The sequence below is a fragment of the Zootoca vivipara genome, chromosome 6 (genome assembly GCF_963506605.1).
Source record: "Zootoca vivipara chromosome 6, rZooViv1.1, whole genome shotgun sequence".
Taxonomy (NCBI): domain Eukaryota; kingdom Metazoa; phylum Chordata; class Lepidosauria; order Squamata; family Lacertidae; genus Zootoca; species Zootoca vivipara.
The window spans coordinates 95,066,728-95,083,882 of record NC_083281.1 but is presented as its reverse complement, the minus strand read 5'-3'; the positions used below and the strand labels follow the sequence as shown (position 1 = coordinate 95,083,882).

The 17,155-nt window shown below is 47.8% G+C and overlaps 1 protein-coding gene across 2 annotated transcripts; it reads left to right on the top strand.

Moving 5' to 3' along the window:
* Positions 1-2,504: 2,504 nt before the first annotated feature.
* On the top strand, positions 2,505-16,719 carry GINS4 (GINS complex subunit 4). 2 transcript variants are annotated; one of them, XM_060276417.1, is made up of 7 exons: positions 2,505-2,611; positions 3,602-3,688; positions 4,936-5,049; positions 5,554-5,651; positions 6,397-6,485; positions 13,293-13,383; positions 15,697-16,719. In XM_060276417.1, exons 1-7 carry the CDS (start codon positions 2,543-2,545, stop codon positions 15,791-15,793), a joined length of 645 nt encoding a protein of 214 aa, XP_060132400.1. In that variant the 5' UTR covers positions 2,505-2,542; the 3' UTR covers positions 15,794-16,719. The 2 variants fall into 2 exon arrangements, with proteins under 2 accessions (XP_060132400.1, XP_060132401.1); XM_060276418.1 differs by lacking the exon at positions 3,602-3,688.
* Positions 16,720-17,155: the final 436 nt, after the last annotated feature.

Genomic DNA, 17,155 nt, shown 5'->3' with positions numbered 1-17,155 from the left:
CATCAGGGTCTTTTCCAGGGAGTCTTCTCTTCTCATGAGGTGGCCAAAGTATTGGAGCCTCAGCTTCACGATCTGTCCTTCCAGTGAGCACTCAGGGCTGATTTCCTTCAGAATGGATAGGTTTGATCTTCTTGCAGTCCATGGGACTCTCAAGAGTTTCCTCCAGCACCATAATTCAAAAGCATCAATTCTTTGGCGATCAGCCTTCTTGATGGTGCAGCTCTCACTTCCATACATCACTACTGGGAAAACCATAGCTTGAACTATACCAGTGATGGTGAACCTATGACACTAGCATGCCTGGCACGCGCACCATTCATGCTGGGGGGGGGGTTTCCCCCATTTGTTCTCCCGCTCCCCCTCATGAAACAGAGCCACTTCCACCTGAGCAGGAGGTGGGGTTGCAGGCAGGCACAATCCCTTCACGTGCGTGCAGGATCTTTTCCCAGTCCTGCGCGATTGGGGGGAATCCCGGGCGCGTCATCCACCAGCCGCCCAATCCAATCGGCTGGGGTGTGTGGCCTGCCTGATTCAAGCAGGATTTCTCCCAGTTGCTCCGGTTTTTCACCCGAGGAAAAAGAAAGTAAAAAGGAAAGGGGAAAGGGGGGGGAGAGGAGAAAAGAAGGAACCCCTGACCACCCAAGCTGGTCCCCAGCTTACCATCACCGCCGCTGTCAGGAGAACGGAGGTAAGAGAGAGCCAGGGAGGCCGCAAAAAACTGCGTGGCCAAGAGAGGCAGCAAGACGGAGGACTCCCCATGGGAGAACACTGCCTGATATCATCCAAGGAGCTCTCTTTTTATTTATTTTATTTTATTTTTCTATTTTTATTTCTATTTTATTTTTATTTTTTCTATTTTTCTGCCGTTGCAACCACCTCTTGCTTATAATTTTGCTGTTTAAATCTCATTTTTGCTTTTGTCTCTTATCTCTTATTTTTTATACTTTTCATTTTCATTTTTTTTTCATTTTACCTCAAAAAAGGGAGAACAATTTTTTTGCATCCTTTTCTATTTTATCTTATTTTGGGGTTTTTTTGTTGTTGTTGCTACCTGTGCTACTATTATTATTGTTATTTTTATCCCTATTTTTACTCTTACTTTTTCAGTTTCAGTTTCCCCCCATATCAACACCTTTATATCATTATTATTACCCCCATCCCCACCTTTAATACATAGACTTTGTTAGCAACACCCAACCCTCCCTTTACTCATCTCTTCCAGAAAAAGAAAGTATTTAAAATACCTGTTTGGAGGGGGGGGGTGCTTCGCCTGCCTCCCCAGTAAAATAATATGCTAGTTCACAGCACCCCACACAAGTTAAATAATAGCAAGACCAGCAAAAGAAACTGACTGACAGATGAACAAGGAAGTCACTAAGCAGGTAAGTTAAATAATTAGTTTTTGGTTTATTAAATACAATTATATATTACAATTATACATTTTTGTTATTTAAACTATAAATATCACAGAATTGTGGTGTTTTTTCTCGAAGTGACACACCACCTGAGTTCTGCTCGGTTTTTTGGCGAATTTTGACACACCAAGCTCAAAAGGTTGCCCATCACTGAACCATATGTACGAACCTTTATAGGCAAGAAAATACCTAACCCCATATTGATTGGGGTTCCCTTTTTTACTATGGTAAAGAGGAGACCGGCTAGTACCTAGTACCTTCCAGGTGTTTTGGACAACAACTCACTCTGGATTGTACCTGTGATCCTGCATGTGTGTAGTTGGAATTTTTGACAGGAAACCATTATTGAACTGATCTCACAGCCTTGTCACACAAAAGTTTGCCCCTGTTTAGTTTTTTTTTCGTTTCAGTTAGCTATTTTAGATGGGGAAAGTTGTTTTGCTATCACTGCTTATACACAATGAGTTGGAATTGGTTGCCGCTTTCCTGCAAATCAGCCAGAGATCTCCCAGTAGATCCCAAGCTATTTTCTGTGCCCCCGAACTTGTACGGCATGAGGTGGGAGTTAAGAGGCGCTGCTGGGTGTTCTCTCCCCATCCTGCGCCTCGGGCAGCGGCTCTTCAACTTATTTCTCTGAGCCACACTTTGAGGATACAAATTTGTTCACCTTTTTGTTTTAATTGATAAGCAATACATAGGAAAACAAAGACACCACTCCCAGCTGTAATTTCTAACGCAGAAGCAACTACTTTATAATATGATCATGGGACACCTCTGCTACTTCCTTTCTTCCTGATCCCATGAAGCAAGCCATCCTCTGTACAGGATCTCCTCTTACGGGTGAATTAATTAATTAATAATATACTACACGGAAATGTGCACGCGTTTCTTCGCGCTCGCTTGCCACCCTCTCCTCTCCTGCTCCGGGGATCAGTGCGGCAGCAATGCAAGAGGCTAAGCTTCCCCGACAGGTCTCGGGTCCCCGCTCCCTCCCGGTAGGCGAGGCGGCGGCGGCGGCGGCGGCGGCGCCTTTAAGGGGCGGGGAATCCCCTCGTGCATATTCATAAGGGGCGGGGCGCTCTTGCTTTTCCCGCGCGGGGCCGGGTGCTTGAGGCGGGAGCGGCGCGATGGCGGACTCGGGCGGCGGCGAGGAGGTGCTGCTGACCCCGGCGGAGCTGCTCCGGAGCCTGCAGCAGGTGGGAGAGGCGCCGGACGCCTGGGTCCCCGGCCGGAGGGGCGGGGCGGTTCCTCGGAAGCGTCTCTGCGGCGGGGCTGCAGCTGGGCCCGGGCGCCGCAGAGGCCGGATGCGGGAGGCGCGTCGAGGGGGGGGGGCTCCTCGGCCCCCAGTCGGAGGGGCCTCTGCCAAAGCGAACCAGCCGGCAGCTCCGTCCGGAGCCGGAAGCGCCGGGAGACTCCCTCTCGTTCCCTTTGGCAGGGAGACAAGGCAGGCCGCGCGAGGCTCTCGGCTTCCCGGCGCAAGAGCGGGGGAGCAAGACGGGGGCCGGGGGCCCTGGCCCAGCAGCATAAGGAGAGATGGCCGGATCCGGCCCTGCAGCTGCCCAGCATCCTGCTCGCAGCGGCCAAGCAGGTGCCTCTTTGGGGAGACCGGCAGGCGGGACCCGAGCCCAAGAGACCTCTCCCATCCGGTGGCTTCCAGCAGGCAGCTCTATGTTCTCTTATCATTTCGCAAGATTTACCCGGGCAAGAACCCTTGAGTGCCTCTTTTCCAGCCCCTTCTGGGGTCAGGGTGGTGCCCAGTGGTGATGCGCCTGAAACGCTCATTGCTTGTATGCTACTAAATCAACAACCCACAAAGCTGTTTATTTAGATAAAACAATGTCCATGAGTATGTGCGTGCACTTATATAGTATGTGTTACTTGTTTGTTTGCTAAATTTCTATATCCAGACACCTCAGGGTGGTTCACAGCACAAAAACACAAGATAAAACCACAAAAGACATAAGGAGAAACAAGAACAAAAGCAGAGGAAACCAATGACACCCCCAGCCTCTCCCACAAATCCATTGAAAAGCATGACTTAAATTTGCATCTGTGTGCATATGTAAATTTGTGCAGCGGGACTGTGACTCAAGTCTTGTAAGGACCTTGAATTCAGAGTGTTATAAAGGAGGCTGGGAAATTTTGTACCACCACCGAGATGCCCATTGGCTGTTTTTGCTCTCCAGGCCTGGATGAATGAGATGTTTTCCCCTGAGCTTTTGGAGAGCAAGTCAGAAGTGGTGGACTGTGTGGTCGAGCAACTGGAGCACATGGTAATATGTGGGGCAGAAAGGAGGGACTGTATCTCTTTGGAAAAGCCATGCCCAGATGAACACTTAAGGCATGCGTGGCTAACCCTCTGAGGGCCAAGGGCCACATGGACCTGCAGGCAGGTAGCCAGCCTTCTGGGGGCCACATGTAAAATTGACTTTGGGCAATCTAAAAAACACCCCCATTACATTGTGGGGAAAGGCTGTAGCCCTAAGGTGCATGCAGAGTCTGGTCCCAGGTTCAGTCCTCAAAGGCATCACAGGTAGGACTGGAGATATTCCCTGTCCGAAACCCTGGGGAGCCATTGCCAGTCACTGGACACAAGACAGAGCACGGCAGTATGCACCAATGGTTTGAGTCAGTATAAGGCCAGTAAATTCCTTTGGCATCACAGAATCAGAGCAGGAGGCATGGGAATGGTCAGCAAAAAAACCCTTAAAGTGGACAGATATTGGGGGGCCACAATGACCTTTTGGTGGGGATAGGGTTCCTGTATAAAAAAAAAATTTAATTTATGCATAGAGAGAGGTGTATGTCTAATACTTGCATATGTTTTTCAAATGGGAAAGTTAGGTGGGTTTACAGGACCAGAAACATTTCTCATCATAGTGAGGAACGTAAGGAAGCAATCAGGGTTGTTGTAGTTTTTTATTTTAAAAAAGGGTAATTGCAGGCGGCAACAATTTTGCATACATCCAGCTGACACACAACTGCCAGCATGTGGGTCCTTTTGGACCCAGAAGAGAGCAGAACGGGGGCAGGGTGGGTGGCCAATTGCATGTTCTGCTGATGCACAGGGAGCCAGGAAAGGTGGCCGTTTGTATTACTTTTTTTAAAAAAAATGCAGGGGGTCAGCACAAAATTTCTATGGCCTCACAGTGGGAAGGCCCATAAGAGCTATTTTTAAAAAATCTTTTTGTAATTGACACATTTCAGGAGGTCTCATGGGGGCCGGTAAAAAAAACTTTAGAGGGTCTGTACGTAACCTTCAGGCTATGAGTTAGCTGCCCCTGCCTTAAGGGTGTATGTCTTGATTCTCTATCCCCATGTTAGAGAGTCTGTGTCTTACTTTGAAGGAGGCACACTGCATCACACTGGCGTGACCAAGGAATAGGAACAGCTGGAAGCTGGGCTCCCATTTCTCCCCCTGCATCCTTCCATGTGAGCGAAGGTTGCAGCTGTGCAGACAAAAGGGTTTGGCCAACTCTGCCTTCTTCCTCGGTGCAAAACTTCTGATTTTGTGTGACAGGAGGCAAATCTGAAACGGGCTGAGAAAGGTGATCTCAAGGTCAGCATTCACCGCATGGAGGTCGAGAGGATCCGTTACATCCTCAGCAGCTACCTGCGCTGTCGCCTCCGGAAGGTAAGGGCCAGCTATGTTTTGCTTAGAGGTGCTCCTTTCTGCTCTAAATAGGTGAGTTGCTGTGAGAGGTCACATGTCACACCAACTTTCTTTGTGTGTCTTTTTCTGCTACCTGTCGTACAACTTAGTAAGGTAGAGAATGATATCTCATCTTTTCAGCCAGAATTGGCAAATGCTTCCAGCCTCCCTTCTCTCTAGAGAGAGACAGAGTGTGCAGGGAGGCTAAAGGGGGGCCAAGGGCCGTGGAGGGCTAGCCTTGGTAACCTCTGTAATATGTTATGCATGGGATAGTCTTTGAAGAATGTTTGGAAACTTGCTGGTCCTCAGAAGAGGAATCATTTATGTGTACAGCAGTAGCAATCAAATGAGGGGCAGAGCTCATGGGGCAGAGAGCAGGCCTTGCATGCAAGAGGTCGTAGGTTCCTTTTCTATTATCGCCATGTCCAAGTCTGTTGCAGCATGTAGCCTTCTTAGCAGGCTTACGCCATTTATTTCCACTTGCAGATTGAGAAATACTTTCCCCATGTCCTGGAGAAGGAGAAGACTCGGGCAGAGGGGGAGTCAGCCCTCCTATCACCGGAAGAGTTTGCCTTTGCCAAAGAGTGAGTGGGCGGGCCATGGGGAGGCAGGAAAGTGAGAGCAATGGGTGGCTCCTGGCCCTCACTTCTGTGTTCTTAATTTCAGTTGTATTGTGCATCTTCCAGGTGGCCCAGACTAGCTGCCAAAAACACACAGACACAAAACTAGGATTGCCAACTGATCAGAAAGAAAGGCTGGCCTGCTCCTGTGTCTTTAACAACAGCATGCTCTATAGTGGCGGGGGCACATTCCCTCATGGATGCCCTTCCAGTGGTGGGCCTCACAGCTCATGTGAATACCATTGGCAGATTCCAACCGTGCAAAAGCCAAAGCTTTCTACACACCCCATACCCATGTCTCTCAGTCCAGGTACGCATTGCCACCGATCCAGCCAGCTAAAAGCATCTGAGGATGCCATGGTAGCTGGTAAGAGTTGGGACTAGGAAGGTGGAAGGTGGGGCCAGAGACAATGGTGGATGGGGCTAGCTAATTCTCACTTTGTCCCCTCCCTGCTGAGTTCTACACAGGCACAAGACCCCCCCCCTTTGCACCACACCTTTAAGCTGCTGCAATACCCCCAAGCCATAGGTTAAAGGAGCTGAGAATTATTTGGAGATCCCATCCCCACACAGAGTTTGGGAGGGGCAGAAGGAGGAGACCCCCTGCTTCTTGGGTGGTGCTCCTTGTTCTTGTGATGGCTGCATGCTTGTGCCGCTCTGACGCTTCTCCCTTTCCCAGGAAAAGCCAACGACTGTGACTTTCTTGCAGGTACATGGCAAACATTGAGGCTCATCTCAGAAATGTGGCCTTGAAGCACATGCCTCCCAACCTGCAGAAGATGGATCTCCTGAAGTCTGGTAAGCAAGGCCGGACTTGGCAGTGGGCCATCCAAATACTCCCCACCATGTGGCTTTGCAGAAGTTAAGAGGCAGGTCCTTGTTCCGAGGGGCTTACAGGGTTGGCAATGTAGAATCATAGAGTTGGAAGAGACCACAAGGGCCATCCAGTCTAATACCCTGCCAAGCAGGAAATACCATCAAAGCATTCTTGACATATGCCTGTCAAGCCTCTGCTTAAAGACCTCCAAAGAAGGAGACTCCACCACACTCCTTGGCAGCAAATTCCACTGTCGAACAGCTCTTACTGTCAGGAAGTTCTTCCTAATGTTTAGGTGGAATCTTCTTTCTTGTAGTTTGAATCCATTGCTCCGTGTCCGCTTCTCTGGAGCTCCCTAAGCCGTTCCTCATAAGGCATTGTTTCCAGGCCTTTGACCATTTTGGTTGCCCTCCTCTGGACACGTTCCAGTTTTTCAGTATCCTTCTTAAACTGTGTTGCCCAGAACTGGACACAGTACTCCAGGTGAGGTCTGACCAGAGCAGAATACAGTGGTACTATTACTTCCCTTGATGTAGATGCTATACTCCTCTTGATGCAGCCCAGAATTTCATTGGCTCTCCAGCTGGATTGTGATGCTCTCCAGCTGTTGTGGGGCTCCAGGTCCCACCATCACTGACCACTGCCAAGCTGGATTGGGCAGGTGGGGAGTTGGGGATCAGAGCAATGTCTGGAAGTTACCACATAGTCTCCATGCGGTCCTTAATGTACCTTTGCTTTTTCATACCATAAATATGCATGGCATCCAAATCTGTTATCATTTCCTAAATCTAAAATACCTTCATTTTTCAAAATTATCCATTCCCTGAGCCAACAGATGCAGGTTGCTTCATAATAATAATTTTAAATCTGGCTGCGTGAAGCCCCATCTTTCCTTAGTGTCTCTTAACAGTTTATATTTTTTCCTTGGTTTCTTCCCCTGCCATATAAATCTGGAAAGATCTTTTTGCCATTCCTTGAAGTGTCCTGTACCGCTGATCATGGGTATTGACTGAAATAGAAATATCATTCTTGGCAATACATTCATTTTTATCAGTGATATTCATCCCCAAAAAGAAAAATCCATCCTTCCCCAAATCTCTAGGTTTCTCTTTATTTCTTTCCAAATATTTACACAATTGTATTTTTTTTGTATTTATATTCTTCGCTGTACGGTATACCATACACCTAAATACTTAACTTTTTTAGCTATATTTAAATCCGTAGTTTGTTGTAAGTCCTTTTTATATTGTCCTGTCATGTTTGTCACCAAGAGCTTATTTTTATTTTTATTTAATTTGAAACCTGATACCTGATCAAATTCCTGGATCCTCTCCAAAACCTTTAGTATACTGCTCTTGGGATCTTCTACAGCAGCGTTTCTCAACCGCTGTTCCACGGCACACTAGTGTGCCACGAGACGCTAGCTCGTGTGCCGCGACGTGCCGCGACAAAAAGCGCGAATTGCATTGTCACGTGCCTGGCATCCGCCAATAGGCAGCGCTGACCCGCCGGAAAGGAAGCCAGCCGGGTCACGACGCAGGGCGAGCGCAGCTGTCAACAGCCACCACCACGGGAGGGTGGTTTTAGACAAACTTAAAGAAGCTGGCTGGATGAGCTCAACCTGAAACTTGCTGAGCAAAGGATTGTGCTGGCAGAGAAATCAGCGGCTTGTGAAGCCTTATTGCAGGAGATTGCAACCAACACAGCAATTGGCAAGTGTTTCTTACAGTCATAATTATATAGTCAACTAGTGTATTTCAGCCCGTTCAATAACGGGCGCTAGAACATCCCGGGGTTCGGAGAAGCGCTTGTGCAGCGCTTCTCCGAACCCTGGGACCTGTCCTTGCTGTCGGCGATGGGACCCTTGGTCTGACCTAGTGCAGCAGTTCTTGTGTTCCTAGGCAGCAATGATTTCTAGAAGAGTTTCACCAGAAGTGCGAGGGCAGCTGTGCCATTAAAGATCAAGGGACCATTGATAGCCCCACCAGGTTTGGGGGCTCTTGCATTAGCTCAGCATTACATTAGCAATTTATTTCAAATTATAAATTCATTATAGTGAGAGAAGAACAGAGTGTGGGACACATTTAGAGGAGGAGTGCTTTGCATAATTTGCCTCCTGTAATGTGCAACTTTATTTTTGGATGCCAAAACCCATGATTGCAACGTGGTGGATTTTTTTTTTAAAGCAAACTCTTTTATTTTCCAACTAGTGTATTGCAGCCCGTTTAATAACGGGCGCTAGAATATCCTGGAGTTCGGAGAGGCGCTTGTGCAGCGCTTCTCCGAACCCTGGGACCTGTCCTTGCTGTCGGCGGCAGGGGGACAGGAACGGAGGAGGAGAAAGCGCTGCGTTCTCCTCCTCCGTTCCTCTCCCGCAGCCGCCGACAGCAAGGAGACATCCCAGGGTTCGGAGAAGCGCTTGCGCAGCGCTTCTCCGAACCCTGGGACCTGTCCTTGCTGTTGGCGGCAGGGGGACAGGAACGGAGGAGGAGAAAGCACTGCGTTCTCCTCCTCCGTTCCTCTCCCCCAGCCGCCGACAGGAAGGACGCGCACACTCTCCCCCCCCCCTGCCTCCTCCAACCGCCGCTCCTCACGGCCAGGGAGGGTTGTGAGGAGGCCTTCACCGGCCTCCACCCTCGCTTCCCTGACGTGCCCTGCAGTGAGGCGGTGTCCGGCAGGAGCGGCGGTTGGAGGAGGCAGAGGGGGGGGAGAGTGCGCGCGCGCAGTCTCTGCTGTCCAATCCCTGTATCCCTGGGGCACATGCGCAGTGACCCAGGGACACACGGGACAGCTTGGACGCAGGGACATCTTGGACATTATTATATAGGATATGTACTGTATGAATACAAATTACAAAAAAGAAGAAATACAAAAACTTTCCAACCGAAATACAGTCAACTTATAAAATAAACGGGCGCTAGAACATTCGGCCTTTTTCGGTGGCAGCGGCGCGTGGGGGGCTTTTATTCCTTGTCTAATTGATTGTTCCTTCCCCCCTCCCTTTGATCCTTAATTTATCCCTAATTTTCTCCCCCCCCCCCGTTCCCAAACCCCAAGCCAAAGTCCCCCCCCCTTTTTACCTTTACAACCCGGGCTCGGCTGGGGGGTGCGGGGGGTATTTATTCCTTTACCCCCTCCGAAGCTTGTGTTTGGAGTGCGGATCCCGGCTGCTCCGGGGTGTACGCCCAGTTTTTCGGGGGGTGGGGGTGGCTCCTGCTACTTTTGTTGGCCTCCGCGGCTGTTTTTCAGTCACCTGCTGCATCCGGGAGGGAGCTTTGCCATCCGGGGGGCTTGCGCCCACCCCGGCGCTTTCTGAGGGTCCCACGGTTGGTTGGCGCTGAGCATTCGGTGGCCTCCCCACGCCTTTCCTGGCTGTTCCGGCCCAGCGGGGGTCTCCCGGTTGCTTGCGCTGTTTGGGCCTCAATTTCGGGCCTGTTAGTGAGGAGAAGCCGGGGCCTCGATTTTTTGGTCATCCCGGCTTCCTCCTCAGGCCCTTGGGCACGTTGAGAGAGGGCCTGCCCTACTTAGGGGCCTTGCTGCCTGCTCCTGCCTTCCACTGGTGGCCTGCTTTATCTTGCGCTGCTTGGGCCTCCATTTTGGGCCTGTTGGTGAGGAGAGGCCGGGGCCTCGGTTTTTGGAAATCCCGGCTTCCTCCTCAGGCCCTTGGGCACGTTGAGAGAGGGCCTGCCCTGCTTAGGGGCCTTGCTGCCTGCTCCTGCCTTCCACTGGTGGCCTGCTTTATCTTGCGCTGCTTGGGCCTCCATTTTGGGCCTGTTGGTGAGGAGAGGCCGGGGCCTCGGTTTTTGGTCATCCCGGCTTCCTCCTCAGGCCCTTGGGCACGTTGAGAGAGGGCCTGCCCTGCTTAGGGGCCTTGCTGCCTGCTCCTGCCTTCCACTGGTGGCCTGCTTTATCTTGCGCTGCTTGGGCCTCCATTTTGGGCCTGTTGGTGAGGAGAGGCCGGGGCCTCGGTTTTTGGTCATCCCGGCTTCCTCCTCAGGCCCTTGGGCACGTTGAGAGAGGGCCTGCCCTGCTTAGGGGCCTTGCTGCCTGCTCCTGCCTTCCACTGGTGGCCTGCTTTATCTTGCGCTGCTTGGGCCTCCATTTTGGGCCTGTTGGTGAGGAGAGGCCGGGGCCTCGGTTTTTGGTCATCCCGGCTTCCTCCTCAGGCCCTTGGGCACGTTGAGAGAGGGCCTGCCCTGCTTAGGGGCCTTGCTGCCTGCTCCTGCCTTCCACCTGGTGGCCTCTGTTTTAACTGCTTATTCAGCCAGTGCAGGGCAGAGGGGTGGGGGTGGGGTGGGGAGAGCGTGTGTGTGTGCGTGCGTGCAGTCTCTGCGTCCAATCCCTGTGTCCCTGGGGCACATGCTCAGTAGCGCAGAAAATGGGACACAGGGAATCTGGATGCAGAGACATAGGGACTTTATTATATAGGATATAGGGCGGCACAGAGTTAATTTTTTTAACTTTTTTAATGGTGGTGTGCCTCGTGATTTTTTTCATGGAACAAGTGTGCCTTGGCCCAAAAAAGGTTGAGAAACACTGTTCTACAGTATTCACAAGGTCATCTGCAAAAGCTTTTAATTTATATGCTTTTCTTCCTAACATTCTTCCTCTTATTGTCTCATCAGATCTTATGTTTCTCACCAGGGTTTCTAACACTAAAATAAACAATAATGGTGACAGGGGACACCCTTGCCTTGTCCCCTTTGTTATTTTGCATTTTTCAGTTATCACATTGTTCACAATCAGCATAGCCTGTTGATCTGAGTAAATTACTTTAATACCTCTACTGAATGCCTCCCCAAAGTTCATCATTTCTATTGTTTTCTTCATAAAAGTCCATGAAATATTATCAAAGGCCTTCTCTATAAACATTATTGCTGCTTGTTTTTCATTCCTGCCCTCCAGATATTCTATAATATCAATTATAATCCTTATGTTGTCCTTCCAGCCTGATCATGATGAATTAAATCCATTCATTCGGTTTGCAAGTATATTGGCAAATAATTTGTAATCATTATTTAATTGAGAAATCGGCCTGTAATTTTTGACTAAAAGCTTTGGAATCAAAGTAATATAGGCCTCTTTCCAAGACTTTGGTACTTTCCCAATATTTAAAATCTCATTCTTTACATCTGTAAGCAGTTGTACCAGAAAGTCTTGTAATTTTTTTATAATACTTTGCTGACAGTTCGTCTTGTCCTGGCATTTTACCTATTTTAGCTTATTTAACTGCATCTTGCACCTCCAGCACCATTATTGGCACATTTTTAAAATCATTTTTTCAATTGGAATTTTTGATAATTTATTTTGTCCTTAAATTTTCTTCAGTTTTCTCTTTATTTTCAGTACATGCTCTGTATCGATCTGTATAATTCCTTACAAACTGCAGTCTTATATCTTTCAGATTGTCTATTACTTTTCCCTCTATATTTAATTTGTATATTAAACTTGCGCCCTGGTTTTACCTTAACTGCCATGCCAGTAACTTACCTGGCTTGTTGGCATATTCAAAAAAATTCTGTTTCATCCTTTTTATTTTCCACTCTATCTCCTGATTTATTATCATTGAATATTGTAACGTCTTTAGTATGTTTTATTGATTCTTTCCCAGTTTTTTTAACCAACTTTCTTATTTTTAATCGATTCTTCCAATATTTCTGTCTTTGTCCTTCTCTAATCTTTTTCTGGTGGGCATTTTGTTGGATAAAATAGCCTCTCATTACAGCTTTATTGGCATCCCAGAACAATGTTATATCTGTTTCTTGATTTAAATTTAATTCAGAATAATCCCCCAGGGCTTTTTCTGCTTTTTGTAAAATATTTCGATTATCTAAAAGTCCTTCATTTAATCTCCATCGAAACAGGATATTTTTTTTCTCCTTTTAATTCAAGTATTATTGAACTATGGTCTGAAAGTGTTCTTGGTTGTATCTCTGTTTTTTTGGTTTGTATTGATAATGCTCTAGAGATCCATACAGAGTTGATTATTCTGCTAGACCAATACAGTTCTGAGAAAAATGTAAATTCTCTGTCCAGTGGGTGTTTAAATCTCCAAATATCAATCAAATTAAAGTTCTCCACTATTTTAAAGAAAGTTAAAATTCATTTTTAAAAATTGTTGGGCTTTACATTTTTAAACATCAAAATGTCACATTATATAACAATAATATCATTCCCCAGTTTCCCCCTCCCTCCATACGACTTCCCTCAACTTCCTCTTCTGGCTTATTTTAACATAATATCTTCTCCTGCTTATTCTACTCTTTTCTCAACTTTTTGGTATCTTTCTAATTATCAAATTATGAATCTTGTTGCTTTTGTATCTCTTCTTATTTTTCAGCTGTATCCTTGGGAGTTTCCTCCCCTTCTCCTGTCAAGGGCTCTGCTTCTCCTAGTTGTTTTTAAGACTTTCTCCAGAATTTCTCCACTTCCGATGTATCTCTGCACCTTTGTTTCTTAATTTATACTAAAAGATACTCCTTCCGGGAATTCCCATCTATTTGGGATGTGATTACTTTTCAAAGCATCTGTCAGGAATTCATAAGGCTTTTGGATATAAGGCTTTTTGGTTGTACTGTAAAGCAATTCATCAGGAATATTCCGTCATTCTGATATTCAGTTTCCCAGTCCCCACTTTGAATTGTACTTGTTAGTCATGCTCATTGAAGTCTCCAGAAAAGTAAATCTGGCTCACTTCCAGATAATGTGATGACAGTCTCACCTTGGAGGAGTGCTTTGCAGACACTTTTGATAGAGAAGCCTTTCCCTCTCTGTGTGTTTCCTTACAGTTCCCAAACCGAATCTGGATTCCTTCGTATTCCTGCGGGTGAAAGAGAGACAGGAGAATATCCTGGTGGAACCAGAGACTGATGAGCAGAGGTAGGAAAGAGACTCCCAAGAATGGCGCTTGCTGAGCTTATCAGTACCCCAAAAAGGAAAGGAAGAGCCCAAACACCAGCATCAAAAATATCTCCCGAGAGAAGTGCTTTCCAGGTGTTTAAGGCGACTACTCCAACCCACCCCAGCAGGACAGAATTAAAACCACAAACTCCTGTTAAAGCCGTTGTTCCCGAGGAACCTCCAACAAGGTGCATCACTTCTGAAAAAGAGAAGCTTTTCCTTAAGACCACTTGCGGCTGATATTAGGCATATCCTTTTGCCTTTTTGAAACCTCTAGCGGCTTACAGCAACAGGCAGGATTGTAGCGAGTTCCTGGGCTTTGCGCACTGGGGCTGAGCTAAACCACTAAAGGTGGTTGGCTGGCTCCCATCAGCTGCTGTCTTAAATGTTATTTTCTAAATGATGATCATAGAATCATAGAGTTGGAAGAGACCACAAGGGCCATCCAGTCCAACCCCCTGCCAAGCAGGAAACACCATCAAAGCATTCCTGACAGATGGCTGTCAAGCCTCCGCTTAAAGACCTCCAAAGAAGGAGACTCCACCACACTCCTTGGCAGCAAATTCCACTGTTGAACAGCTCTTACTGTCAGGAAGTTCTTCCTAATGTTTAGGTGGAAGCTTCTTTCTTGGAGCTTGAATCCATTGCTCCGTGTCTGCTTCTCTGGAGCAGCAGAAAACAACCTTTCACCCTCTTCTGTATAACATCCTTTTATATATTTGACCATGGCTATCATATCACCCATCTGTCAGGAATGCTTTGATGGTGCTTCCTGCATGGCAGGGGGTTGGACTGGATGGCCCTTGTGGTCTCTTCCAACTCTATGATTCTAAATATGTCACAGGCGTTAAGCCTGATTTGTGAGGCTTCCAGTCCTTCTGTTTGGAAAGGCTTGATTATTTTTGAGAGAGGATTGGGAACCTGTGGCTCTCTAGATGTTGGCCTACAGTTCCCACCTTGATCTAGCATCTAGATCAAGGGAAGTAATAGTACCACTGTATTCTGCTCTGGTCAGACCTCACCTGGAGTATTGTGTCCAGTTCTGGGCACCACAGTTCAAGAAGGATACTGATAAGCTGGAACGTGTCCAGAAGAGGGCAACCAAAATGGTCAAAGGCCTGGAAACGATGCCTTATGAGGAACGGCTTAGGGAGCTGGGTATGTTTAGCCTGGAGAAGAGAAGGTTAAGGGGTGATATGATAACCATGTTCAAATATATAAAAGGATGTCATATAAAGGAGGGAGAAAGGTTGTTTTCTGCTGCTCCAGAGAAGCGGACACGGAGCAACGGATTCAAACTACAAGAAAGAAAATTCCACCTAAACATTAGGAAGAACTTCCTGACAGTAAGAGCTGTTCGGCAGTGGAATTTGCTGCCAAGGAGTGTGGTGGAGTCTCCTTCTTTGGAGCTCTTTAAGCAGAGGCTTGACAGCCATCTGTCAGGAATGCTTTGATGGTGTTTCCTGCTTGGCAGGGGGTTGGACTGGATGGCCCTTGTGGTCTCTTCCAACTCTATGATTCTATGATTCTATGATTCTATGATTCCTGGCGAAGCTTACTGAATGGCAGTTGGAGTCCAACAATATACAGAGCAACATGGGTTCTCCACCCTGTTGTAAGTGTGTGTAAATATTTGCAGATCTTTGACATTTGAAAATATATTTTCACAGAGACCTCAGGGAGAGTGGAGATGGAAATTAGTGCCCTAGTTGAGTTTAATAAATTCCTAGTAACTAGCATGCAAATCAATCCAACACTCCTACTATGCTCAAAAGTACATGTCCATAGGATTGCAACCTTACTGCCAAGGCGGTTGCTGGCTACCCTCGAGCAACGACACTCCAAACCATCTTGTCTTTAATACTTTTATTGTGAAAGTTATTTACAATGCAAGAGCTTCCTCGAAAACATGTCTATTCAGTACTATCAGATTCTCCCAATGGCGCTTTTCGGCTCCTCCCCCAGCAGAGTAGTTTGGGGACCCCAAATCTCCTCCCCCTGCATTTGCGAGCCGTTGATTGCCTCAGTTCCGGGGTGAATTTGAAAGGACGCCCCTCTGCTGTTTCCCCACTGGAACTCTCTGCTGGCCCCACCTTCCTTTCTGATATCCCAGGCTGCAGGAAGGGCTCTTGTAAACTGTCTGAGCCCCACGGGGCCCGCTCCTCTCACTTCCTCCTTCCTGTCCCCTGTCCTTCCGCTGCTGTCTGAGCCATTAGAAGAGCTGGATTTGATGTTCCCTGTAAGCCCACCCCCTTACACTTACCTAACCTTATTATGGCCTGTCTCTTTCAGAGAATATGTGATTGATCTGGATGAAGACTCTCAGCATCTGATCAGATACCGAACCATTGCTCCCCTGGTGGCTTCTGGGGCAGTTCAGCTCATATAAGCAGCATGGAGATGCTTGGACATTCTTGCAAATGCTGAAGCAAAGATTTATCCCACATCAAAAGGACTGGCTGGTAACCTGGTAATTCACCTCCCTTTGCTTGCTGGCGTCTGGACAACTCTTGATGAAGCTAAAATAGCAACTTGAGATCATGTCAGGGGGAATGTCCCCAGAAGACAGGAAAAAAGGGCTGTTATCCCTGGAAAGAGGATTTTGGAGGTGGAGAAGCTTGACTTCTCAAGCAGTCTGGCTTCAGAAAGAGGCAAGGCTGCTGTTCTGTTGCATCTCCAGAAGATGGCAGTGTTTCACTGGACCTGTCCTGGGCATTGCTGTCCAGTTCTTGCAGAAGCTTCTCCTCAGCTGAGAGGACTGTGCCTGCCAAGTGTGTGTGGAAGGAAGGTGTGCCTCCTCCAACTGGGCCCAGCATCCCTTCCTTTTCAGCTTAACGTCTGCAGTAGCTCCCTGGGTGACATCAGAAAACACCAGCCGCTTCTTGCAGGGCCAGAAACAACTTTTGAGGCCATAGGCAGGAATTAAAGCAGAGCAGCTTGTTCCAGGAGGGTCCTTTGTTTCCACTTCTTTCAAGGGTGTTCTCCATCCATCCCTAGCTATGCATGAGTGCTGCCCTTACACTGGGTGTTGGGGCAGGGCCATAGGTCAGGGGCAGAGCAGTTGCCAGGCACACAAAGGTCCTGGAAGCAGATTCCTGGTGGGTGAGATGTCCGCAGGGGAGTTGTTCTGGCCCTCAGTTCAATGCACTGCCCTCTTTCTAAGCTGCTTGGTTCCACTCTGTGGAAGCCCCGGAGGGTCTGCTGCCAGTCCGCAGAGGCAATACTGAGCTAGATCAACTGTCTTTTGTGTTCTCATTTTGTATTTTTATGTTGTGAAGTGTCCGGTGATCTTTGGATAAGGGATGGTATATTGTTGTTGTTTGGTCGTTTAGTTGTGTCCGACTCTTCGTGACCCCATGGGCCATTGGCGCCAGGCACTCCTGTCTTCCACTGCCTCCCGCAGCTTGTTCATGTTGGTGACTTCAAGAACACTGTCCAACCATCTCGTCCTCTGTTGTCCCCTTCTCTTGTGCCCTCCATTTTTCCCAACCTCAGGGTCTTTTCCAGGGAGTCTTTTCTTCTCATGAGGTGGCCAAAGTATTGGAGCCTCAGCTGCACGATCTGTCCTTCCAAGGAAATCACCCCCTCAGGGCTGATTTCCTTCAGAATGGATAGGTTTGATCTTCTTGCAGTCCATGGGACTCTCAAGAGTCTCCTCCAGCACCATAATTCAAAAGCATCAATTCTTCGGCGATCAGCCATCTTTATGGTCCAGCTCTCACTTCCATGCATCACTACTGGGAAAACCATA

What these genes read in the sequence shown, in the direction of transcription:
- GINS4 (XM_060276417.1), top strand. Translation starts at nt 2,543, where the DNA reads ATGGCGGACTCGGGCGGCGGCGAGGAGGTGCTGCTGACCCCGGCGGAG. An exon ending in TCGAGCAACTGGAGCACATG is followed by an intron (nt 3,689 to 4,935) that starts GTAATATGTGGG and finishes TTTGTGTGACAG; the next exon opens with GAGGCAAATCTGAAACGGGC. An exon ending in CCAGAGACTGATGAGCAGAG is followed by an intron (nt 13,384 to 15,696) that starts GTAGGAAAGAGA and finishes TGTCTCTTTCAG; the next exon opens with AGAATATGTGATTGATCTGG.